The sequence below is a fragment of the Podarcis liolepis genome (assembly GCF_965112155.1).
Source record: "Podarcis liolepis genome assembly, chromosome: 6".
In the NCBI taxonomy this organism is placed as follows: domain Eukaryota; kingdom Metazoa; phylum Chordata; class Lepidosauria; order Squamata; family Lacertidae; genus Podarcis; species Podarcis liolepis.
Window position 1 is genome coordinate 27,480,796 of NC_139559.1, and position 25,073 is coordinate 27,505,868.

Here is a 25,073-nt window from a genome sequence, read left to right on the forward strand (position 1 = left end):
AATGTCTGAGCTTTCCAATTAAAAGTTAATTGTCTTTGTCATTAACAGGCTCCCTCTGTTCATTTCCCCTGAAATTTGCTCAGCACTAGATCTTCCTTAATAAGCAATAAACACATAGCAGGGCACGCTGGTAGAATCAGATTTATGGGATTAGAAATGGCTTTTAATACCTTCATCATAATCTTTTAATTTAGAGCAGACTCCAAATCAAATCGGCCTCACTTTCTACAATGAATGATAATTTATTTAGGGTTTTAGCCATGACAGTGGTTCTAAGAAAGATAAATTCTTAAAGCAAAAATAATACTAATTATTCACCAAGAAAACCTCACCTGTTTTTTCCAAACAGGCATTTACATCGGAACGAACTGTGACATCTGCGCACGAAGTAGTCTTACTTTCATAACAGTTCCTTCCCCCCCAAAAAAATTCAGAGCCATGCTGTTTGTCTTACATCCATCCGATGAGGCAGGTTAGGCTGAGAAATGGGGTCTTGCTTGCCCAGAGCGATCCAATAAGCTCTTCAGCACAGGTTGACTTAAAGTGCTATTTCAAAGACTGAACGATGGAGAGATAAGAGAAGCATGCCGCCCTCCATAAGCACATGTTGCAGAGGCATTGGTCAAATCCATTTTCTTTGTCCAAACATGTGCATTAAAGCACCCACCATAAGGTGCAGGATGTAGATGTACACTTAAAATATCCAAGCACTTCTGGCTGAGCTACAAATTCCATAGCTAAACTATGGGGTTCACCTCCACAAGATGCGAAGATGGCCACCAATTTAGACAACTTTAAGGGGGTTTTAGATCAATTCATGGGAGGTATCAACGGCTACTTATCATGATGGCTATGGTACCTACAAGATCAGAGAAACCATGCCTGTGTTCAGTTGCTTAGAAACAACTATCTTACTCGTGGATTCTCCAGAGGCATCTGATTGGCCATTATGGGATACAGGATATTGGACCAGACCGGCTTTTGGTTTGGTCCAGCAGAGCTCTTCTTATACAACTAGACTTCCTACATCCAGATTCTCCTCTAAATCAATGCACTACACTGGTTGCAAGGATAATTTCACATATTATGCAAAGGCAAGCATTGGTTAGTCAATGGGGACCACAGCCAATCACCACTTCCTGCCTAGTGTACCTGTTTGATGCAGGCATTTGCTAACTTATTTGTCATTCATCTATATAGCTGTAAAAACGAAAATGTGTGAAGTGGCTGTTAGCATACATCGGATGGTTGGGAAGCATGGAAATCTGTGGTATCGGTCACCAATTTGCAATTCATTTTAGGCATCTAGAACTGATTCAGTTAAGAATGCAGTTTTCACAATGTCTCCTTCTGCAAGATTCATCTGACAACACAACTCATGATATGCCCAGGAAGAATACAAAGCCCCAAACAATGAAGTGCTGTGGAGTATACAACACAGAACCACATTACTCTCTGGCCTCTCTTGTTTCAGCTCAGGCCTGGTTAGTGGAGGCCATTAAAAGGAAAAGGTTGATACACTGGGGAAGATCTGTTTGAATTGCTTTCCCAGGGATTACATCAAACTAATCTGAAGCAAAGTGTAAGAGTGCTTTGAAGAACCTATCTATAACATGACTGAAGACAAGTACTGCAAGACAGAGACGTATCTTATCTAGGACACGCTTTCTTTCAAGGGGTATGGGCCAGACTTTCACTCACGTGTGATTTACACAGATCTCTGCAAAAGCTCCTTTTACCATAGCAGTTGTGAAGCGATAAAGCCGATTAACTCTCCCAGCACTGAGCAGACCAGCTCGCTTCAAGCAGACTGCACCTTTCCTTATATCAGAGCTGGAGTGAAAAGATTGGCATCAGCACCATCTGGTGGACTTGGAAATATAAAATACTCAGAAGCAAACCACAACATCATATGCAACCTAGCAAGAAATAGCAGATCAGGGTAAGAGGCAATGGTGTACCTCTTTGGAGGCAGTGATTTTGATATTCTTAAGACTGCAATACTCTGGAGAAGAGGTTTTGATGCCTACCTTTACATAGTGCAACAGACCACATCCCAGTTCACAGAGTTTGTCCAATCTAAAGAGCATATTGCAGACATTTCCAACTGCTAGCAGTTCTTCTTCCTTCCATCTCAATCCCTTTGCCCGTTACCATCAGACAAAAGTTCCAAAAGAGCCAGGTGGAATGGGCAGGGACTTTAAGCATAATTACACATGAAGAATCTCAAAGAAGGCAAAACCAAATCCAGAAGTCCAGGGCTTTCTCTTCCCCAGGAATTGATTCACTTCTCTTATGTCCCTCTTTGCAAACCAACTGATTCTTTTTTATCAAAATGAAAAGGGAGGTAGAGGTTTCTCAAGGGAAGTGAGAATGTCTCAGCTCAATTAATGCAGGGCTGTTGCCAAACTTAAAAATAAAATTCTTTTCTGAACATTGTTTTCTATATCATGCTTAGAACCCAGAATTTAGAGCAATAAATCAAAACAAGGACATCTATGGTAGAGCTCAGGAGTCACAAAGAAGGAGCTAGTATGAGAATGCTATTCCAGGTTCGGTTCTCTTCCTCTCCCTCCCTCCACCCATGGCTACAGGAGTTTACAAGAGTTCTTCAAGATAAGATTAATGTTCGTGATGTGTGGTTCTGTTTCAACACGCCCAAGACCTGTCGAGCTTTGTCTTGCATGATCAGCTGGTCTTTAGAACCACCACAAGCCACTGTTTTCCAAGCACTGGACATCTAAGGAAGAGAAGAGAAAATAAGCAAGCAAGCACACTTTGGGGGAAAGCTTCTTGATGCAGTTTTGTAAATTAGCCTCTCACTCAGGAGTCAGAATTGGCACAGGTGAACCCATAGGGAAGCTTTTGCAAAAAATTGAGAATGAGTCCCCCAAATTCTCACTGACCATTGATGTGCTACAAATAACTTAAATGCATAGAGTACTAGTAATTTTTGGGGTGGGGAGTGGATTTACTTGATGTAATTGACAGTAATGTATACTGTCCCAGGGCTGTATCCAGCATTAGGTAGTTTTGTTAGAGCAGGGTTTCCCAAAGTTGGGTCTCCAGCTGTTGTTGGACTACAACTCCTATCATTCCTAACTAGCAGGACCAGTGGTCAGGGATGATGGGAACTGTAGTCCAAAGACAGCTGGAGGCCCAAGTTTGGGAAACGCTGTAAGGGCTTTTCACTGCACATGGAGCTTCCCCTCCATCTCCTCTCCCCACATGCCCCCTAAATCCTTTAAGAACATAAGAGCCTGCTGGATCAGGCCAGTGACCCATCTAGTCCAGCAACCTGTTCCACAGTGGCCAACCAGATGCCTGTGGGAAGCCTGTGAGCAAGGACACTCTGCCCACCTGCGATTCGCAGCAGCTGGTATTCAGAGACATAGTGCCTCTGGCAGCGGAGGCCGAACATAGCCACCAACAGACTTGACCTCTATGAATTTCTCTAATCCTCTTGTAAAGCCATACAATTCCATGGGTATCGCTGTCTCCAGTGGGAAGCAATTCCATAGTTTTAATTGTTCTGGGAGTTCCAGCAACCTTGCAGAACAGATCAGGGTAGGGCACTAGGGATGCATAAGTTCTGCTATGCAAACTGAAATTCTTACGTTAATGGAACTGCTTTATTGGATACATTGCCCTGTATTGATAGCCCTAATTATGTGTTTCCTGGGAGCCCAAGTCCCAATAGGCACATTCACTTGCCCACCCCACCAAAAGCATGATTTTAGACACCAGTGCTGTATCTCTCCCTTCGCTGTCTCCAAAGCAGGCTCTTTGTTGTTATAAGGCTGCATACTTTGCGCACGCGCGCACACACACACAAAATCTGAATTATGCAAAGCAATCCTGAATTCCGAACAAACTGCACAATTTCTTCAAAGAAGGAAGTTCACTCATTTTGGATCATATTTTCAGAGGCATAGCCTGCCAAGCAAGGAGTTGTACAGCTTACTCAAGTATTGCACAGGGTGAGAGTTGGGATAGGGAAGCAGGAGGGGGCAAGCAGTGTTCAAGTGCATACTCTTAACAGGCTGAGGTCCCAAATTCAGCCCCAAACATCTCCAGCTAAAAAAGACCCTCCGATAAAAGGAATAAATGGATATAAGGCAACTTCCTACATTCCTAAGACCCATTCCCTGAATATTATGCATTAACTGCTGTAGCAATGCCAGGAAAGATTAATGACTGAAAATCTCAAGACCATTAAAAATAAGTCAGTCAGGAGACTGGGCTAACCACATTCGCAGAATGACAACCACAATTGCATCTGGCAGTGGTTATCTGTGGTTAACCCCAGTGGCACCACTCCAAAAAGCAGGGAACCCGAAGACTCACACTGCTGGAGTTAGTGTCACAATTGGGGCTACAGGTTATCGATTTGCTGTGAAATTTCAGGTGCCTCACCACAAACTTTTAAGCAGCTTCTATGCCCATCAATTCAAGAAAACAACTTTTCAGCAAGGTTAGAAGGCTCACACAAAATACCATGGTAGATAATATTGATGGAACCTGGGACTGGAGGATAATCTCTCTCTCTCTCCCCAACCCCACTTGATTCTTTATCAACAGAATTTTGTTTTAAAAACTCGGCCCACTTATTTATAACCTAGATTCTGGGCTCAAATTTCAGTGAGTCTACTCTGAGTAAAGGTTCATTGAACACCACCATCCATAAGTGATTTTGTTTTAAGCTTGTACACAACAATATGGGAAATAGTGACTAAGCAAACTCTAGTCAAATGATGGAAAAATTAACCATCACAACTCTTCATAAACTCCACAATGGACCTTAATTCATTTAAGAAATGCAAAATCATTAACAGGCGTACAACCATGTTGCCTGGCACTTGAGCAAGGCACAACATTCACAAAGCTCATGGAGATGGCAGGTTCTGGTACTGCAAGTCTCTCAAAACCCCATAACTGTGGCACCTGCAAAGTTTCCCCAATGGACTGTGCTTACCAGAGGAGGTGGTCTGAATTTGCTTTGGATTCTCTTGGAAGACGGGGCCTTCTCTGCCTTCACATGTACAAACCCCCTGTTGAGCAAGCTGCTGTCATTCCTGCTGCTTGACAAAGAGAGGTTTAGGGACTGCGGAAGGAAGTTCACAGACTGCAATCAACCAAAAGGAAAAACGAAAGTTACATACAACCAATGGCATTGCTGAGATTAACCTGCTTCATTTCCCTCCCAAGTCCTCTTTTTAGAAAAAGGAGGCGGCGGCGGGCAAAGAAGCAAATATTTAATGTAATCAAGTTTCTCTTATCTTTCTGTCACGGTGCAAGCTTCCTAGCGAAAAAGAGGACTTTGCAATCAATCACTGGGGCAGCGATCAGAACAATAAGCCTGATAGCCTAATGCTGTGCAGTCTAGCATCATATTCGGCAATGGGTCTCCGTGGCTAAGAAACTCCGTAACTATTACTGTGGAATAATGGAAAAACTCAACCTTTGGCGTTACTCCACAGTTAATTGTCATGGACACCTGCCGACAAGGAGGTTAGGCAACACGGCTGATGGATAACAATATCATGTGTATTGTTCCAATCGCTGCACAAATGAGTCATAGAACAAGGGCAGGTTCCCCCCCAAAAAACCCACAACCATTTACATCATGATGGAAGGGTAAGAGATAGGGTTGCCTGCTGGCCACAGAAAACAGTAGCTTCTACAGACTCCCAATGGACTTCCTCGTCACAATGCGTGTGGAGAAATACTTGAACATTTTTGGCAGGTTAGAAGCTGGGTATCTTAGCAAATTGTGCTGTCTGTGTTGATTGGACTTGAGCCTGGCCCCTTGGTAAGCCCAGGAGAGGCAGTGTGAACCCTCACAGACTCCTCCCACTCCATGTAGTGTGTCGTGTGAACAGTGGTGTGGGTAGAAGAGAAGTGGTGGCCATAGGATCCTGAAGCTCCAGGATGTTTTCAGAGCAGGAGCAACATCATCTGCCGGAGCACCAGGATAATGGACAGACCTTTCTTTCTCCGGCAAGTGAACAAGGCGAAAAACAAGGTTTTCAAGTTTTACAGTGGAAATCGGGAGGAAAATAATTGAGCAGAATACTGTCCTTGGATGGGGTTCCTGAAACGTGCTTGCAATTTAAATGCCAACACTTATTTGCAAGGTTGCTTCCATTTTAATTAAAAGCTAAAGGTTGCAATTCAGCAGGCTAAAGTGCTTTTGTTAAATCTCAGTGTTTTAAGAAGTTTAACTTGTACAATCAGGAGTACTGCGTTCGATGGAGCATATTCCCAGGTAATTCTGCACAGGGCTAAAGTCATGCAACTCCAACATGCTAACCACTACACCTGCCTTTGCCAGCTCACTATCCTATGACTGACAGCTGACCCTAATAAGCTGGGTTTTTTTTTTTTTTAAGTATCTCAGGATTCTGTTAACAAGCCTGCTGCCCAAGTCTACCCAGTGAATTCATGAACAAGCTGGAGCAGCCAGGTCTCCCATCCTCCAAGAATCATAAATGTGAAAGTCAACATTTGTGTAAATGTTACACAAATGAAAGGGTGTATTGCACTGCAACACTTCAGAGTTCATCTTATTTGGGGGTGGAGAGAGCAATATTTTTTTAAAAAAATCTAACTCACCAACCTAGAAGTTATATGCGAAGTGTTTTTGATGACAAGGGAGCATTAAATATAAAATGTCCTACTTGGTCTTAAGTGGTACAAATGCAAGATTCCAATCCCTGTTTCTATGAAATGTGCAGTATGCTTCTGAAGATGTTTAAAATATAATGCTTAAGCACACAACCAGGATTAAATATAACTGAACTCAATGGGATATGTATTTATGAGAAAACACGCATATATACTCAAATCAGAAGCACACAAAACAAGTTCCACCTAAGGGCACAGTTGGGCAACAATGCATATGGATTCATCAGAGGTAGCCAACACGACACGCTGCAGATGTTGCTGGACTCCAGGCTCCTATCAGCCCCAGCCAAAATGGTCAATGATCAGGAATAATGTGAATTGTAGTTCAAAAGACCTGGAAGGCATCATATTTGTTGTTGTTGTTTAGTCGTGTCCGACTCTTTGTGACCCCATGGACCAGAGCATGCCAGGCACTCCTGTCTTCCACTGCCTCCCGCAGTTTGGTCAGACTCATGCTGGTAGCTTCGAGAACACTGTCCAACCATCTCATCCTCTGCGTCCCCTTCTCCTTGTGCCCTCCATCTTTCCCAACATCAGGGTCTTTTCCAGGAAGTCTTCTCTTCTCATGAGGTGGCCAAAGTATTGGAGCCTCAGCTTCACGATCTGTCCTTCCAGTGAGCACTCAGGGCTGATTTCCTTCAGAATGGATAGGTTTGATCTTCTTGCAGTCCATAGGACTCTCAAGAGTCTCCTCCAGCACCATAATTCAAAAGCATCAATTCTTTGGCAGCATCATATTAGCTGCCCCTTACTATAGATGTTAACATAATACAGTGATACCTTGCTTCCCGAACTGCTTAGTTGTGCAACAAATCAGCTCCCGGACACTGCAAACCCAGAAGTATGTATCCCAGTTTGTGAACATTTTTCGGAAGCCGAACATCTGACTCGGCTTCCACTTGAGTGCATGAAGCTCCTGCAGCCAATCAGAAGCTGTGCCTTTGTTTTCGAATGGTTTCGGGAATTGAATGGACTCCCAGAATGGCTTAAGTTCAAGAACCAAGGTTCCACTGTAAACATGTCACAAGGAAACGGGTTGGATTTATCAACTTCCAAAGTGTCCTTTTTTTCAACACCATTCCTAGACTTGTTTCATCTTATTTTATTTTCCCCCATTTCCCCACTTCTTATGAGCCAATCGCCCAGCAGATTTTTACCACCCTTTTTACCTGCAACAACCTGAGCCTCTCATTGGCAGACTGCCACGGCATGGTTGCTAAAAGCAGCAAGGGCCAAATGTAGCTTTGCTGCAACTCTACAGAGGTTAACCGTTTTACAGCATGCACAAGAAAAGCCGTAGCCTGCCGGTTTGTACTGCTGCACAAGTGCACCCCGTTAGCAAGCAAACATTGATTATTGTATCAGAATTAATGAGGGTCAAACATTCAGCAATTGTTTTTAAAAGCCATATGGGATTTGTCTCGGTTAAAAACAAAGCTAGAGTTCCAAGGCAATTCATTAGCGTGAACAGGCAAGTCACTAACATGCCACCTGCAGAAATGAGTGCCACCATAGGTTGCCTCACAAGGAAACCGTTCATTTAAATTCCCAGATTCTAGTACTGAAGGCACTTGCAATGCACTAAGCAAATGTCTCTGAAATGAGTCAGCCTGGCTGCTCCCACCTGTCAGCGAAGTCAAAGCTGCGATTGATAAGCAAGTTGTTTGGTGGTAGAAATCCCTGGGGTCCTAATGAGCTGCTGTTTCCACCTCCCCTTTACTGCACTTTCCTTGCTTCTGGCTGATTTTTTTTAGTAATCCTTGGAATCTCCAGTGTTTGTCCTTTCTTTTCCCCTAGCAAGCAGAATTCAGTGTTCCTATGGCAGGGTCATCTGAGATCAGGTAATCCCTAGAACTTGTTTTCTGTGAATAAGTGTGGGCAAATCTATGTTGTGAAAACTCTGCCATAGACTGTGCAGAAGCTAAAGACCAGGCCCTCTTTAAGTATTCACTTTGGTTTAGGATTGGCATTGGAGAAAACAGGGTTCTTGTGCCTTTCACAATTGTACTCCTTATGCTGGTCTGTGACCGTAATAAAGTTCATTCATTCATTCACAGTTGTACTTTCCACAATCCAGAAAAGGAGGAACAATAATGACTGTACTCTCTTAATTCTGTGTTATGTCATGTCCCCAAGGCAGCCATTTTTTGGTTGGCACCCTCACTACTGTCTCGAAATTCAAAATGTGCCCACTGGTCCACACTTTTGGGCAATCAAAGCCCAGTACGGCCTACTTTGACTTGAAGCTGCTCTTGAAAATCTCCAGCAGATGTTTTTTCTCTGACTGACTGCAGGGAATTCAACTTAAGACATTTTGTATTCAAAGGCACTACCACTGAGCTATGGCCTGCCTCAGTGCATATCCATTGGCCCCAAAAAAATATGGAGGCATCCAAAAGCCAAACTAAACAAGACACAGCAAAAGTGCCTTGTCTAGTTTGTTCCTCGCTGAAATACACCCGAAGGTGGAGGGCAGAATTGATTCAGGTAGCGCTGAGTGCAGAATGGGGGACTTAACCCTCTTTCCAGTCAAAATGGGTTTCTCCTGTTTTGTGGGAAGGAAGCATCCACTTCTCTGATGAAATCTGCTGTCCACTGTGGTTACATTCTGGCAAAGGTAACACAAACGCCTGTGAGATATTTGTCCCAAGTCTCATAGTTTGGCCTGTTCCAAGCTTTTTTATTCAGAACAATGAGTACCAGATACTTGTGGTTTTTAAAAATGATCTTATAGAGTTTCTAGTTACTAAATCTACTCCCCACTATCACCACCACCCATCTGATTACAACTCACCTGAGATCTTTTGAAACAAACAGGTTTGGCCGTGGTGGAAACTGTCAGCTTCAAGTCTTCATCCACAATGTCAAGGGCTAGAGATTTCCTGACCTTCTTAATGGGACTCCTATGCATCTGGAAAGACAAGAAAAGAATATTTAAGTCCCAACAATAAACAGTAGGCAACAATTTGGGGATGAAGTAGGATTGTATACTAATTTTAGAACAAAGGGAGCTACTGGGAAAGCTTCATGGGGCACCAGCAAGTTATGGAGAACAAATTCATTTGAGCACACTTGACAGCTGTCAGGAAGACTCCATACTACTATCTCTGCAGTTACACAGGAACAAAGGAATCTGCCTTCTATAAAGTCAGACAACTGGTTCATCTAATGTAGGACTATCTACACCAGGGGTGAGGAACCTGCCACCCTCCAGATGCTGCTGGACCACAACTCCCATCATCCCTGACCGTTGACCATGCTCATTGAGAATGATGGGAGTTGTAATCTGGCAACATCCGGAGGGCCACAGGTTCCCCAGGCCAGACTGAGTGGGGGTGGCTCTCCAGAGTTTCAGACAGGAGTCTCTTCACGCCTTACGTAGATATGTGAGTGATTAAACGTGGGCCCTTCTGCGTGAAAATCAGTGGTGCTCTACCACTGAGCTACAGCCTTTCACCATAAAGATGTACAAACTGGCAGACCGCATACATGCATTGGCTGTTATGACTGCAGCACTGGGGAAGTACAGAGCTGGCTTCAAACCATACCCTGAATTTGCTAGCTGCAATGCCTATAGACAAAATATCATGCTTGTAGACAAATATAAACTGAGGAAGAATTGCATCCTTTTAGAGCCTGGGAAAGAGAATCTGCTGTGGTCCACAATGAATGTCTTATTACCAGTTTTTAAAAATGCTGCAGCACACTTTATTTTTTTTTGGGGGGGGGGGGTTTGCAGCCAACACTGTTAGCAAATGCTCAGGATTCTGGATGCATCAAATTCCTGCAGAACCCTAATGGTCCCAATGACCTAGCCTGCTCTTACATACTTGAGCAGTTATCTCACTTATCCAGTACTGGTCCTCATGTAGCCCGAATGGCTCTATGCACACGCAAGAGGGAGCTCTCAGAAGGCTTGCAGCAACTCTGCAGTTTGCAGAAGTACCAAAAGTATTTAGAAACTATATCGCCCTTGAGAGGAACCCAGCTACTCCTGGTAAAAACACCTCAATGAGGAGTTAACCTGCTCAATGGACACTGAATGCCGACTGAAGGTTTGATGAGCAGGGGATAAACCCTAAAGGGAAGCACTCCACACTGCACCGTTTTCTTGCAGATCATACTTGTACAATATACTTACACCCTGTTTCCTCTTCTGTCTCTCTGGCTTTACATCATCTTCTATGATCAGCTCAATACCAGCCTCGCTCCGTAGTACTTCTTTCAAATCCTCTTCCAGGTTAGGCGTTTGAGGCTGGCGTTAGGGATGCAGGAGGAAGAGAAAAAGTTGCACTTCCAGACTTTCCATCATGAGCAATATTTGTGACCAGTACATGTGTAGCACAGGCCAAGAACATAAAATTGTTTCATAGCCACTGTGCAGATCTCCATCATAGATAAAGGCTCTTTCTGGTAGCGCACAAAAGTCTGTGTCTCTAAACTGGCTCTTAGCTAACCTGACCTGGAAGGACTCCCATGGCACACTTCTCTTAGGACTAATGTTTCCCCAAGAACACCTACATGCTCAAAGACAGCAGCAAAGCCCAGCATGCAGCTTTGAGGGAAGAGCTGTGCGTCTGAAAAACTGCAGGAGCCTTAGAACTCTTGGAGCACAATAGCCTCCGGATATTTATCCTCCTTACGAAGAACCAAAAAAAGGTGGCAAGATCAAGTCCCCATAACCTTATTACACAGCTTGACTGATATGGCATCCATAGCCAGTTAGGGGAAAAACACATCTAAAAATAAGGAAATCGCATGATTCCTTAATAGAGAAAAATACAATAAAATGCCAGCCTTAAAGTGCTTGGGCTCGCTGAGAGCCGTAATGAAACTGAAAGCTGCTGCTTTGTACCTACTTTGTTAAACTATTAAAAAACCAACATTGGTCAGATAAGCAGAACACCATCTCACAGCCCCAAAAACCTGACAGGTTGAATCTAGCCTACAGTCTAGAAATCTGCTAATCTTTTAATTTTCATGTGAAGCATCATTTCATTCTATACTAATGTAAGGATTTTTCTGCTGAATGCTGGCTTGGTGTTTTTGCTTAAGACGGGGGACTTGGTCCAGAATTAAGTATAGCACTGCGGTCCCAGCAGTAGAAGCACAATGGAATGAAATACAGGTAGGACCCACGAAACAGCTATACAGCTACACACACACACACACACACAGAGAGAGAGAGAGAGAGAGAGAGAGAGACATACCAAAGGCCTAATTGGTCCGTACTTCTCCAGAGCATTCTTGAAAGGTGTGGGTGTATGAGGTGTATTGTCCGTGATGTACTTCTGATCAGGTGTCACAAATCTGAAAGCACAGAAGAGGAGAGGTTTGCTGCAGGAATTTTTAGGTCTTACAGATTTCGTGACTTGTCGATTAACTGTTGTATTCTAATTCCTCCTTGATTCTAAGCTACCCAGACAACACTGTTACTGGGAAGCATACAAGCAATATAAGAAGATTTCCAAACAATTTAAAAATACCAGTTCACATGCTCTTCCTTGAAGGAAGGTCAGTGCATGGAACGCACAGTGGTCCCTCACGCCCAAGACCGCAACACTGTAGCTTCACTGGTGTCACTGTAGGATTAGGTGCTCCCAACACTGAACACTAGGTCTAGACATATTACAGTGAAGCCTACAGGATACACGCTGGAGTGAGAATGAGGGGAAGAAAATACTTACACTGAGTTTTTCTGAAGCAACGGTGTCTTGTCTCTATGTAGCGGGGTAGTCACTATCACTTTCTGGCTGCACACAGGAGTGGAAGTTAAAGATGGGTTCTCAAGGTCAAGAGTGTCTTGCTTGGTCCAAAAATTCAGGAACTGCCAAAGAAAGGAAATTAGAAGAGTTGACACACATCAGCTGAATTGGATTAAGTAACGGATTGGTTTTCAAATCTATTTCAGCTTTGAGTGGCGATTCCTGAGCCCTGGATTTTACATTTTCAGTATAATATGACCAAGGACAGTTTTCCATGTTGTAAACACCTGGCCATAAGGAAGCATGGGAGGCTGTGCCTTCCTCCACCACAAGTGGCTGAATCTGTGGTCAAGTAGGTCCAAGACCTGTAAAATATGTCTGGAGAGTGAGGGTCTAAAGCAGTCTGTGTTATCTCTGACAAAAGTCATGCGACCAAGACACCCTGATCTTTCTTGGATAAAGGTCTTCCAAGCTGTATACTTAAATATGGAAGTGTAAGAAGAGTATCTAACATGACTTAAAAAAAAATACTATAAGAAAGCAGGCTCTAAAGCAAATTTTGTGTTTGTCTGGTTCCCATTGATTTTACCAACTCAAGTGAGCAATCTCCATATAAAAGCCATGTGAGCTCCAGTGAACCATTAATAAATGGGAGGACATCACTCAAGAATAAAAGGGTGATTTGCAGAAGATAAAATGTCGTGCATGAAGGCGACCACTCTTGCTGCCCACTCTTTGCACCTCCATACCTGGGAGGGGGAGAATGGCAGCGTCTTGACAGGGGTGCTCTTAGGCGTCATGCTGTTGCAGGAGTCCTGGAAAGAGAGGTTGCCACTGGTCCACCCTTCTGGGACAGGCGAGAGTGCGACTTTCCTCTTCTTCTGCCGCTTAAGCACAGAAGGCGGTGTACCAAAGCTCATGTCCGTGCAAGGGGAGATGGGGATGAGCTCGCCCTTGCTGCCTTTGCTCAGGTCCGAAATGGTGTGGCCATCCAAACGGTACTCTGTCACGTTCTGTGAGGTGGAGGAGGGCTTGAGGGATGTTTGCCTATCTGGGCTGCTGCTGTTACTTGTAGACAGGTAGTCAGGGAGGTCAAATTGAAACAGATCACACCAACCATCTGGGTCCTGCCAGAATAGGAAAGTTCAGAAGGTTTGGGAGGATAAAACTGCAGACAAAGATTGTGGCAGGGCAGAATGGGTGGCAGAATAACTTGTCACAAGTAGTTTTGAGCAATTACAATGCATACCAAATGCACAAGCTACATACTGGAACCTTAGGCCTTAGATAAGGAGCAAGTTATTTTCACCCATTCAAATCCATGCAGAAAAGCTAACTTACCGTCTAACTTAAGTCCTCTTGATTTGAATGGGAACTTAAGTGCAAAAAAACCTGTGCCACAATCCTCTACAAACTTTGCTTGAAAAATCAATACCCAACACTGCAAAAAAAAATGCAGCATAGCTGGGTTTCGTTTTACATATAATGGCAGGACAGTTTAAAATTGTCTCAGTCACAAATACTAAAAACCAGTAGTAAACTGGAGGGAGGGAAAGTGCTCCCAAGAACATTAAAGGATCCCTGCTGGATCAGACCAAACGGATATCCAATAACCATTCTGTTCCCCACAGTGGTCAATGGAAAGCTTAAGGAAGGCCTGCACGCAGGACATGAATGCAGCACCAACCTCCTGCACGTGTTCCCCAGCCACTTCTGAGATTGGAAGTAGCATCGAGCCACCATGACTAGTAGACATTGATAGACTTTATCCTCCATGAATTTGCCTAACCCGCCTCTATAGTAGCTATCGCCCCATGCCATGAAGAAAAACTCCATAGTTTAACTATGTGCTGTGTGAAGAAGTCCTAACTTTTGTCTGCCCTGAATCTGCCACCCCATTCAGCATCAATGGATGGCTCCACATTCATGAAAAGGGAAGAAAATTCTCTTTTGCTGCACCAAGCATGGTTTTTTCACACCTCAACTATGACCGCCCTTACTGTGCCAATTCCCTGCCGATAAGGTGGGGAGGGGATTGTCTGTGCTGCTATTTGGATGCTTTGTATTTTATAGTTAGTCACTGTTACAGTGATGATATAATAATTTATTTATTTATTTATTTATTTATTTATTTATTTATTTATTTATTTATACATACCCCGCCCATCTGACTGGGTTTCCCCAGCCACTCTGGGTGGCTTCCAACAGAATATTAAAATACATTAAACATTAAAAGCTTCCCTAAACAGGGCTGTCTTCAGATGTCCTCTAAAAGTCTGGTAATTGTTTTTCTCTTTGACATCTGGTGGGAGGGCGTTCCACAGGGCGGGTGATTAACTTGAGATGTTTGTTGGCCCTATTGATATTGGTGTTAAATTGTGTTGTAGCTGTTAGAGCAGTGGTTCCCAATTGGGGGTCTGCGTAACCCACCCAGGGGTTTCACGGCACCATTCATGTAACAAAAACTACCACAGAGATATCAAAATTTTCAAAAGTAGGGGGTCCAAGGCTTGGCATTTGCTAAAAACAGCACTTCGATAATAGGGAACCACTGATAGAGCATTATCTTGAAACGTTGTTATATTTTATTCTGCATGTTGCTGTGAGCTGCTTTGAGCATGGCTCTACCAAGAAGCGGCATACAGTGGTATCTCAAGTTACAAACACCTCGGGTTACAGACTCTGCTAACCTGGAAGTAGTACCTCGGGTTAAGAATTTTACCTCAGGATGAGAACAGAAATCACGTGGCGGCGGCAGCAGGAGGCCCCATTAGCTAAAGTGTTACCTCAGGTTAAGAACAGTTTCAGGTTAAGAACGGACCTCCGGAATGAATTAAGTTAATAACCAGAGGTACCAGTGCACAAATAAACTTGACGGTGATTATGATCATAGCTCAAAAGAGCCTATGATGAGCAAAGCCTACATGCAAACTCCTCATCCCTGACCGTACTACGGAAATAGACATCAATCCACTTCTTACAGATTCAATCATGTCCAGAGCTTCTGTAATAGCTGGGGCCGTAGAGGTACACAAATAACTGCCTGCTTCAACCACCCATGTGTACTGAGATGAGCCTTCCTTCAGGTCACTGTCAGGCGCTGTGTTTTCTGATGCTCCCGCGATACTGTCGTCCGCCAGGCTTTCTGGGAGTTGCTCAGGAGCCAGCTTTGGCAGGCCAACAGATTCTTCATCCATGGCTACCTCTTGCTTTATTTCCAAGGCCTGAACAGGCCAGTCTGTCAACAAGGTTTGCTGTGGAAAGCAAACGAGGATTTGTGTGACTACTACACAACAACAATAAAAGCAAATCACGTACACGGCTGCACTCAAAGAGCATCAAGGCTGCAAAACCAGGTACTAAAATCAGGAGCCAATGTCCAAAACAGTATTCGGCAGTGCTAAATCACACCCTTCACAGTAAAAGCACAAAGTCATGAAACATTTCCGAAGCATCTAAATGAGTCCGCAGCCCTAACCCCACAGACCAGTTCTTGATATATGAGGATTATGTTGTTAAAGATTTATTTTGAAGCTTCGGTGCCAACTCCTGTTGGATTACAAAATGCAAATGAGAAAAAGTTGAGCAGTTATGATGCAAACAGTTCTGCCTTCATTGATTCCAAAACCAGCATCTTGGCTACAAAGAAAACTCCTGATTTCATCTGCCGTTTGGATCCCTGAATAAAAAAATGAGTGGATTTTGCAAGATGCTTTACAAATGTAAAACCGAAGTTTGCAACCTTATTCCAACGTACCAAAGAAAAGGCAGATTAATTTAAGGCCATATAGAATATTGTGACACTATCACCTGGAGGTTTGCCTAAATATATTCTTTGTTTAATAAAGTTTTCAGAGGCATAAAAATGCTTTGCAATACCTGGCTTTCGACTTCTTGTGCAGTTTGGCTTTCCTTTCCTTCCACCTCCACCAGGAGATAGAGGGGCTTAGAGTCTTTTGCTTCGCTAAGAAAGCCTCCTGTCTCCACCTTCCTTTTGATTGTGGAATTCCAGTGGTTTTTCACAGCATTGTCTGTCCTGTAAAGCAGAAAGCGCACACACATCATTGAAAAGTGAATCACAAGAGGAGAAGCATCCTAGGAACAGACGAAGCTGCCTTGGGCCAAGTCAGACCATTGATTGGTCCATCTAGGTTAATAATGTCTACACTGATTGGCAGTGACTCTCCAGAGTGCTAGACAGGGCTTTCTCCCGGCACCAGGGGTTGAACCTGGGATCTTCTGCATGCAAAGCAGATGGCCACCCACCAACCTCCTCCATTTTCTTGTTTGATAGATCCATCCCAGTATGGGACAGAAGAATGCAAAGGTCCGTAAGGAACCTACCTCCCAGGAAGCAACTTTGCAATTTCAGCCCAGCGGTTCCCCAGAACCTTGTGAGCCTCACAAATGATACGGTCTTCTTCCTCTGTCCACGATGACTTTTTCACCTCTGGGTTCAGGTGGTTGTGCCAGCGTTCTCTACACTGCTTGCCCAGCCGGCCTTTCAAGTGCTTGGCTATGAGCGTCCATTGCTTTGTGCCATACTTCTTCACTAATTCAGTGACCTCATAAGGGGGGAAAGGACGGATTGTTATTCACTGTGTGATCACAGTGGCCGACTCCATCCTCACTGTGCATTAAAGGGAAAAGGGAAAGGACCCCTGGACAGTTAAGCCCAGTCAAAGGTGACTATGGGGTTGTGGCGCTCATCTCACTTTCAGGCCGAGGGAGCCAGCATTTGTCCACAGACAGTTTTCCAGGTCATGTGGCCAGCATGACTAAACTGCTTCTGGCACAGCGAAACACTGTGACGGAAGCCAGTGCACACAGAAACTCCATTTACCTTCCCGCCGCAGCAGTACCTATTTATCTACTTGCACTGGCGTGCTTTTGAACTGCTAGGTTGGCAGGAGCTGGGACAGAGCAACGGGAGCCCATCCCATTGTGGGGATTCGAACCGCCAACCTTCTGATCAGCAAGCCCAAAAGGCTCAGTGGTTAAGAACACAGCACCACCTGCATCCCTCTTCACTGTGCATATGTTCAACTCTATCATTCTATGATTCTACCCAGAAGAAAAATTCTTCTGAGTTCAGTGCAAGAGTGTAGGATTCAACTGAATAGCTGCAGGGAGCCTGTGCATATACAATTACATGCAAACGGCTCTCTCAACAAACCTGGGTAGCTTGCAAAAGCAGAGCTCCCGACTGGGTTGAGAATATCCAATGTGTGTAGTTGTGTGTGTGTAGGCTCCATGCAGCCATTGAATTGCGGGAGGTGGGGTGTAGATCTCACCATCCCACACCGCAGCGCCGCTCAACAGTTACACTGAGACAATAATATGAGTTTCTTTGCTTGCTACCCTATTAATACATTGCTGTTTCACAATTGCCCAACTTAACATCCATTAGCGTAAGGTAACTCGTGTTCGATTTCTACCGAGCAACCAGAATTACCTTATCCTAAGGACAGTGCAATGGCTGCATGGAGTGTACAAACAAACGTTACCAAGTTACTAAAGGTGCAAGCCTATTTCGCAGAAACTTACTCCCTCGTAAAAGCACACAGGACTGCAAGCTTAGGATAGCGGCTGATGGTGGAGAGTTAAGACAGCATGGTGCTCTGTGCGTTTTTAAGGAGGATATTTAAGAATCAAATCAGAGTCTTACCAGAAAGCTGCTAGGGTTAGGAATCTGTACCACGGACAAAATAGACCCTGTATTTGATAGATGAAGAGCGGCAGCCATTACTGCAGAATCTTTCAAATACTGGGATTCTAGAGAGATTCTACCTGCAAGATGGAATTCCAATTTCTTCAACTATAAGAGACACATGTTGAGAAATAGTTACCTTCTGATCTTCTTGTTTAGTCCAAGGGCCTTTAACCAGGACAGGGTTTAGCACCCGAAGCCAGCGATATTGACACTGCTGCTCAGTGCGGTTCTATGAGCAAACATAAATAAGTACATACTAAAGTGAAGATTGATAAGGCAGGCATAAAGAGAAACCAAAAGTATTAGGCAAAGATATTTTTTTTTAACCAGCAGCTTGATCTTTTGCAACTCTGCCATACCCCTCTCTGCTCCAAAACACCCCACCAGCAAAACCTTCCACTCTGTTGAAAAACTCCACTTACAGGAAACTGACTTGCTAGGAACTTCCAGTCATGTCCAAACTGTGTCACCAGTGAATTCAAGAGCTCATCCTGCAAAAAAGCAAAGCCATCAGCTTTGGCACACAAGTAACATATACAGTATGTTGCTTCATTACCTAAGTTATGTATTTCAGGAACAATATAACGGGATTTACCAAAACAGAAGTTGTGACACCATGACATCATGAGATACAGCACGGCAAGGAAAGGAATAGAGGTTTGACCTTCAACACAGCATTCCAGCTACTTCTATGTGCCACCCAGAAAACAGAGCTGCTAGCTAGAAACTAGATCTTGTGTTGCACTCTGAAGCAGCAGGGTGCTATAGCGGAAAGCAGGACGAATTGGGTAGCTCCATCTTATTTGTCAGGGACAGAATGCCTCTCCTCATGGCACAATAGCTAAGATGGTAATAAAAGCCCGGTCTTTAACAAGATACACACATACACACAAGTCCATTGGTTCATATTTTTTCCCACTCTGTTTGGCCAATTTGGGACAAGTAATGCTATATGTATTCCAACAATTTGACATGCAATACTTTAAGCACAGAACTTTGGCCTCCGGAGAATGTCTGGGTTTGTTTGCATTTAAAAGCAAGTTTCTAGTCCTCATGAAAGTAGGGGAAGCAGCAGGAGAGAAGAGGGAAACATGGCTGGAATAGGCAAATTATGCATTCCATTTCCCATTTTATTTCATTATTGGATGCGTATACAAGGACTTCTGTAAGGATTTTCAAAGTAGCACATACTGCATGTCAGCAAAGCGTTTTCCATTCAGCTAAGCTCCCCAAGGCCACACCCCCTACTTTCCTCAACACAATCTACACAAGACATACCTCTTCACGTGACCACTTGACTTTGCATCTGTTATCCCGCCGTTCAGATGCATCTGAATCTTGGTAATGCAGTTGATCTTGCTCTTCACTATTGCAAACAAAATTTAAAAGCAAATGGGAAAAGAGAGCATGTAAGTATCTTGCTTTACAGATTTTTAATTACACCCCCCCCCAAATATTCTACCACCGTCTAGAATCTCCAGCCCATACCTCAGAACCCATTGAAACAATACAAAGGAGATACCCCATCAATTAGAGAATGGCAAACAAAATTATTTGAATTTGTTAATTTAGCAAAAATGACACAAAAAATTAGAAACCAAAAGAATGCAAAGTTTATGAATGCCTGGAACAAATTTATGACCTACATTGAAGGGAATCATAGAAACTTAAAGACTATAGCAGGTTTGATATAAATCTTACGATGTGTAAATCAGTAACAAGTATAAGCTGCAGGAGAAATTAATTATGGATATTAAGAAGCCTGAAAGCGGGAGGGATGGAGGTCGGGAGGGGGAAGAAGAGGGATCTAAGTTTTTAAAGTTATAAAGAAACAAATGTGAAGACTAATAATTGGAATGGAAATGGATAAGATTATTATGTTATATTTGGACATTTGCAACCTATTTATTCATTTATCTACTTTCTTTTACTTATATTTTCTTTATTTATTTCTATTTTTTGTAATGGTTGATTTGGTGTTTTTTTTATTTATTTCTTTGGGTATATATATGAAACTTAATAAAAAGAAATTAAAAAAAAAGAAACAATACAAAGGAGAAAGATAGGTAGGTAGATAAAAACAAATACTTAAACTTCCTTCATTGTGAACACTGCATCTGCTGGTTTACTACTGGGACAGGTTCAAGGCACTTGGGGACAAAGTAGTTTAAGGACCGGACTCCTTATGCTCTACCTCGATCTCCAAGATCTTCTGCACCCATGAGGTTCAGCTGAACTTCACTGGGGCTGAGGCTTTAGTGTGGCAGGCCCTGCCCTATAGAATTTGCTACCAGCAGAATCACAGAACTATAGAATTGTAGAGTTGGTCCAACCCCTACAATGCAGGAATCTTTTTGCCCAACATGGGGCTCGAATCCAGTACCCTGAGATTAAGTGTCTGAGCTATCGATCCTTCAGCAGTAACCACCCAGGCCTGCTTTTAGGTAACTTCTGAAAACTGTACTATTGTTTGGACAGGCCGCTGCAACATGAATTTCCCCTTTTACCCAATCAGTACTGATGTTTTTGACTGTTTTTACTGTAACTTTTGTACCTTTATGGAAAGGACGGATTACAAACACGTAAATAAATAAAATAAAAATCAGTGGCCTTAAGCATGTGCCCTCATAAGACATTTAGTGGGACTTACTAGAAAGTAAGGAGAGTTCAGAATTGCAGCTTTAGGCGGAAATAAAAGGTTAAGAAACAGAGAAGAACAAGCAGTGGGGGAGAAGGCTCCATATATAATTTTATATGTTATTTCAAAACCACTGATTCCATTTGCAAATCCAGCTGCTGTCCTCATCTTTGGATTGTCTCTCTCTGGAGGCTTACCAAAGCACAAGACATTGTTATTCCAACAGATTTTTGGTAGCCGGAGTTTTGGTAGAACAGTCACCGTATGACTCACCAAGTCACTATATGACTCGCCCAAGTCCTCAAGATCAAGTGAGATATACACCCAACCAAATAAACTAAATTAAAACAACACCACTAGGGCTAGGTAAAAACCTCATCCAATCTCTCAGCCAGTTAGAATATTCATGAATATTTTTATGGAAGCATTCAAAAAGATCCCTGCACAAATATTCCTAGTGGGCAAAGCGGCTTAGGCTAGTAAGTCCAAGACCCTCAGATGTTGTTGGGCTACAACTTCCTCACTCCTGACCATTGGCCTCGCTGGCTGGGGTTAATGGGAACTGGAGGCCAACCCACGTCCTTGGGCCACAGGTTCCACATCCCTAAGGTAAAGGTAAAGGGACCCCTGACCATTAGGTCCAGTCGTGACCTACTCTGTGGTTGCGGCGCTCATCTCGCTTTATTGGCCGCTTCCGGGTCATGTGGCCAGCATGACTAAGCTGCTTCTGGCGAACCAGAGCAGCACACGGAAACGCCATTTACCTTCCCGCCGGAGCGGTACCTATTTATCTACTTGCACTTTGACGTGCTTTCGAACTGCTAGGTGGGCAGGAGGAGGGACCGAGCAACGGGAGCTCACCCCGTCACCGGGATTCGAACCGCCAACCTTCTGATCGGCAAGTCCTAGGCTCTGTGGTTTAACCCACAGCACCATCCGTGTCCTTCCACATCCCTAGTTTGGCCCAAAAGCAGGCATCTAGGCCACTTACATGTGCAGTGCTTATTTAGAGTGTTAGACTAGACCAGGGTCCAAATTCCCCCTCAACCATGATGGTTGGTCTCCCAACCTAATGCACCTCACAGGTAACTTGCTGTGCGGCTCAACAGGGAAAGGGGAGATCCATGCACACCATTTTAAACACCTTGGGGAAAATGTGAGCTATAAACGCAACACCAAATAGTATAAGTAATGCCATTCTGTCTTTCACACATCATCATTGTTGTTGTTGTTTATTGGACTCTTCGTGACTCCATGGACCAGAGCACACCAGGCACTCCTGTCTTCCACTGCCTCCCTCAGTTTCTCAAACTCACAGCAACCTAAATGGCCAGAACATTCCCAGTAGTCTCCTCACAGATACAGTGTGTCTACTCAGAAGTAAGCGCTATTGAATTCAGTGGGGCCTACCGCCCAGTAAAGTGAGTTTAGGATGCAGCCATAAGCCATGATTTTTCACAGCTTTCCCAACTACCCCCACCTGGTAGCTGGACCTGACAGTCCTCATCTAACAACCATTAGGTCCACCACCCAGGCAATCCCAATTCAAGTCTTTGCCAGCTCGTTATCAGTTCCTCTCCTTGCTTTTAGCACCAGAAGGCCTCTAAACAAGATGGGGGGGGGGTCCCGCTCCAGACTGTGGCCCACGATCACTTTCATAACCGAACTGCTCTTCCTTGCAAAAGGATCAACTTAATACTAATAATGATGATGAAAAAAGGACAAAATAGATCACTAGGGAAAGCAGAGTGACGCTCTTCCTTTCTCCCGCTTGGCGCAAAAAAGAGCCAAGTTCCTCTCCCCGCCCTTGCAAATTCACGCGGGCCATTTTAAGCACCTTTAAAGCAGCTTTAAGCAGCTTTCTCCCTTTCAGATCGCGGCAAATAAATCATCCGCGATATAATTTTACAGATCTATCCCTGTGCATGCTCCACTACCGTGGACGGTGAGTCAATCAGTTGGCGGGGGGAGGGAGAGGGGGAGGAGAGAAAGGAAAAGAAAACAGGCGGGGAACGGATTTCCCACCACCTTTCCAACCCATCCTAAACTATGCCTCCAAAAACAGCTGCAATATTCTCTTTTCCCGCCCCCCGCCTCAAATGCAACTCACCAGCGAGCCCTGCGAGACATCCTGCCTTTCTTCCCTCTGCGTTCAAATCATGCGATGGCCAAAAATAATAATAAAATGAAACTTCCAAAAGAACAGAAAAGGCTACCAGAACTTGGAGGGGGATGGGGGGACGGATGCCGCTAAAGGACCCCCTCTGAATAGCGCGCGCGCGCAAGCCAGGCTGCTGCTACTGCTGCAACTGCAGCTCCGTGGCTCGCGCCCGCCCGGGACTCCGAAAAGCACTTTCCTATCTCGCGCCAACTCCGCCCCAGCCAGCCACCTTTTCCGGCGGAGTGACGCTGCGCGCGCGCGAGGCTGACGACACACAGGGTATTCTTGGGAGGGAAAAAGAGGAGGCGGAGGAAGAAGAGGTGGGAAGGGCAAAAAAAAAAAGTGGCGCGCGCGGGCAAGTTGCAGCTTTGTATACTGTATTATCTCTTTATCTATAAAGTTTTTATTTTCCTTTTTAAAGGAGAAGTCTGCTCCAAATCTAAGAAAGTGAAATATGGTGTTGCGACACTGCAGCAAGCAATGAAGAAACAAAAGCCAAAATGCTTACGTGGGAAATAAGATGGGTGCAATCGGTTTCTCATTATTATTTCAATAGGCGAAATCATCATCATCATTATTATTAAGTGCTACATTTCTTAAACAGACTGTATTTGTGGATTGCAGGTATTTATATAACCCGCCTTTTTATTTTGGTTTTTTTTTCTCCTGTTAAGGAAAAGATGTGTCGAGATTGAATGAGCAGCGTCCCTTTTTCCTTTCACTTTTTGAGTTCGCTTATTAGCACTGCTAAAATGTAACTTTTCCCATTAATGAATTCCGAGGCGGGGGTGGTTTCTTAGGGTTAGTGGACGGCGCTTCACGCTTTCCGGTTTAGTACTTTTATCCTGCCCTTCCTCCAAGAGGTTAGAGTAGAGGAGTTCGGAGTGTCGATGCTGCGCACAAACTCCGGGCCATTTTGTCCTCCTAACAACCCTTTGAGGTAGGCAAGGGGCTGAGAGAAAGTGACGGGTCCCAGCAAACCCTAAGCGAGCTTGACGGAGGAGACTCTTAGGTCCAACAATTAACCCTACACAGCTTCCCTCTATCATTGCGACCCTAGGATTGCAATCCTTGTTTCTAGCAGGGCATCTGCGTCTTTCATTACTGCTGCGCAACAGGCAGAAATTCAAGATGCGGTGCCTTTTCCATCCTCCACTAATTCAGTGCTGGGAAAGCTTCACTCATTGGATTTCTGCCTGCCATTGAAATGTTAAAAGCTGAGAAAGCCCCTGCAAGAGAGAAAAAGTGCCCGAAGGAGTATTGTGCCTTAACAGACAGATGAACACAAAGGTAGCAAGCTACCAATGAGATCAAGAGGTGGTACAGGGAAAGAGAACCTATGGTCCTCCAGATGTTGAACTCCTATTGAGTGCAGCTGCTATAGGCAGTGGAGTTGTAGTCCAGTCCAACAACATCTGCAGGCAGTGCCGGATTTACATATAGCTATAGCTTAGGGCTCCACTCTCTTGGGGGCCCCCCAAAAATTGGATGTACATTTCCAAAATATAAAATAAAAAAACAAATAAAATAAAACCTACATACAGCAGCAGTGTTTTGTGTTGTGTAGGCTCCTATGAGGTAAGTAATGGGCCCCGCCTGCTCCCTAAATTATCACTGGTTTGCTCATTTCTATATATAGTGTGCCTGCATTCTGCATGTGCAAATGACTTTAGATACCTATTTGTTGTTGTTTAGTCATTTAGTCGTGTCCGACTCTTCGTGACCCCATGGACCAGAGCACGCCAGGCACTTCTGTCTTCCACTGCCTCCCACAGTATATGCAACACAAAAACCAGCAAGAATTTGCAGTTGACAAAGGACACCTGGACATATCAAGGGCCCCATTACCTTCAGTAGCTTAGGGCCTCATCAAAGGTAAATCCAGCCCTGTCTTCAGGGCAGCTTAGTTGCCTGTTCCTCTTATTTCTTTGCAAAGAAAGAATGCTGATTGTATTACAATATCAGGTTTCCCTTTGTTTCATTATCACATGACACAGTTACTCCATTAAATGTAGATACATATCGCTTCTTCTCCCCCTTGCTTCCAGTAGGTGGTAGGAAGATAAGCAGCTTGGGAGGCATCAAGAACTACCTCTCCCCATATGAACGGACCTGGACCCAGCAGTTATAATCTGAGGCCCTTCTTCATGTGCCTCTTCTGCGAGAGGT

General features: G+C 44.1%; 2 protein-coding genes across 5 annotated transcripts in view; one reads left to right on the forward strand and one right to left on the reverse strand.

Moving 5' to 3' along the window:
- LOC310709034 (uncharacterized protein) overlaps nucleotides 1–25,073 on the forward strand; it is a 431,701-nt gene that overhangs the window by 19,935 nt on the left and 386,693 nt on the right. The gene's annotated exons all lie outside the window — the stretch shown is intronic.
- On the reverse strand, nucleotides 129–23,162 carry MYBL2 (MYB proto-oncogene like 2). 2 transcript variants are annotated; one of them, XM_083510009.1, is made up of 14 exons: nucleotides 22,854–23,162; nucleotides 19,384–19,471; nucleotides 18,528–18,596; nucleotides 18,242–18,334; nucleotides 16,737–16,957; nucleotides 16,272–16,428; nucleotides 15,374–15,646; nucleotides 13,142–13,519; nucleotides 12,375–12,514; nucleotides 11,898–11,997; nucleotides 10,829–10,942; nucleotides 9,482–9,598; nucleotides 4,976–5,125; nucleotides 129–2,740 (listed from the first exon to the last, which is right to left on the reverse strand). In XM_083510009.1, exons 1-14 carry the CDS (start codon nucleotides 22,871–22,873, stop codon nucleotides 2,612–2,614), a joined length of 2,049 nt encoding a protein of 682 aa, XP_083366135.1. In that variant the 5' UTR covers nucleotides 22,874–23,162; the 3' UTR covers nucleotides 129–2,611. The 2 variants fall into 2 exon arrangements, with proteins under 2 accessions (XP_083366135.1, XP_083366136.1); XM_083510010.1 differs by having other exon boundaries at nucleotides 2,480–2,740; nucleotides 4,976–5,104.

Excerpts from the sequence above, each read along its gene's own strand:
- MYBL2 (XM_083510009.1), bottom strand. The coding sequence starts at position 22,873 with ATGTCTCGCAGGGCTCGCTG. Across the intron at positions 19,472-22,853 it reads ATGTCTCGCAGGGCTCGCTG|TGAAGAGCAAGATCAACTGC; the intron begins GTGAGTTGCATT and ends TGTTTGCAATAG. Across the intron at positions 16,958-18,241 it reads CTAAACAAGAAGATCAGAAG|GTCACTGAATTAGTGAAGAA; the intron begins GTAACTATTTCT and ends CCCCCTTATGAG.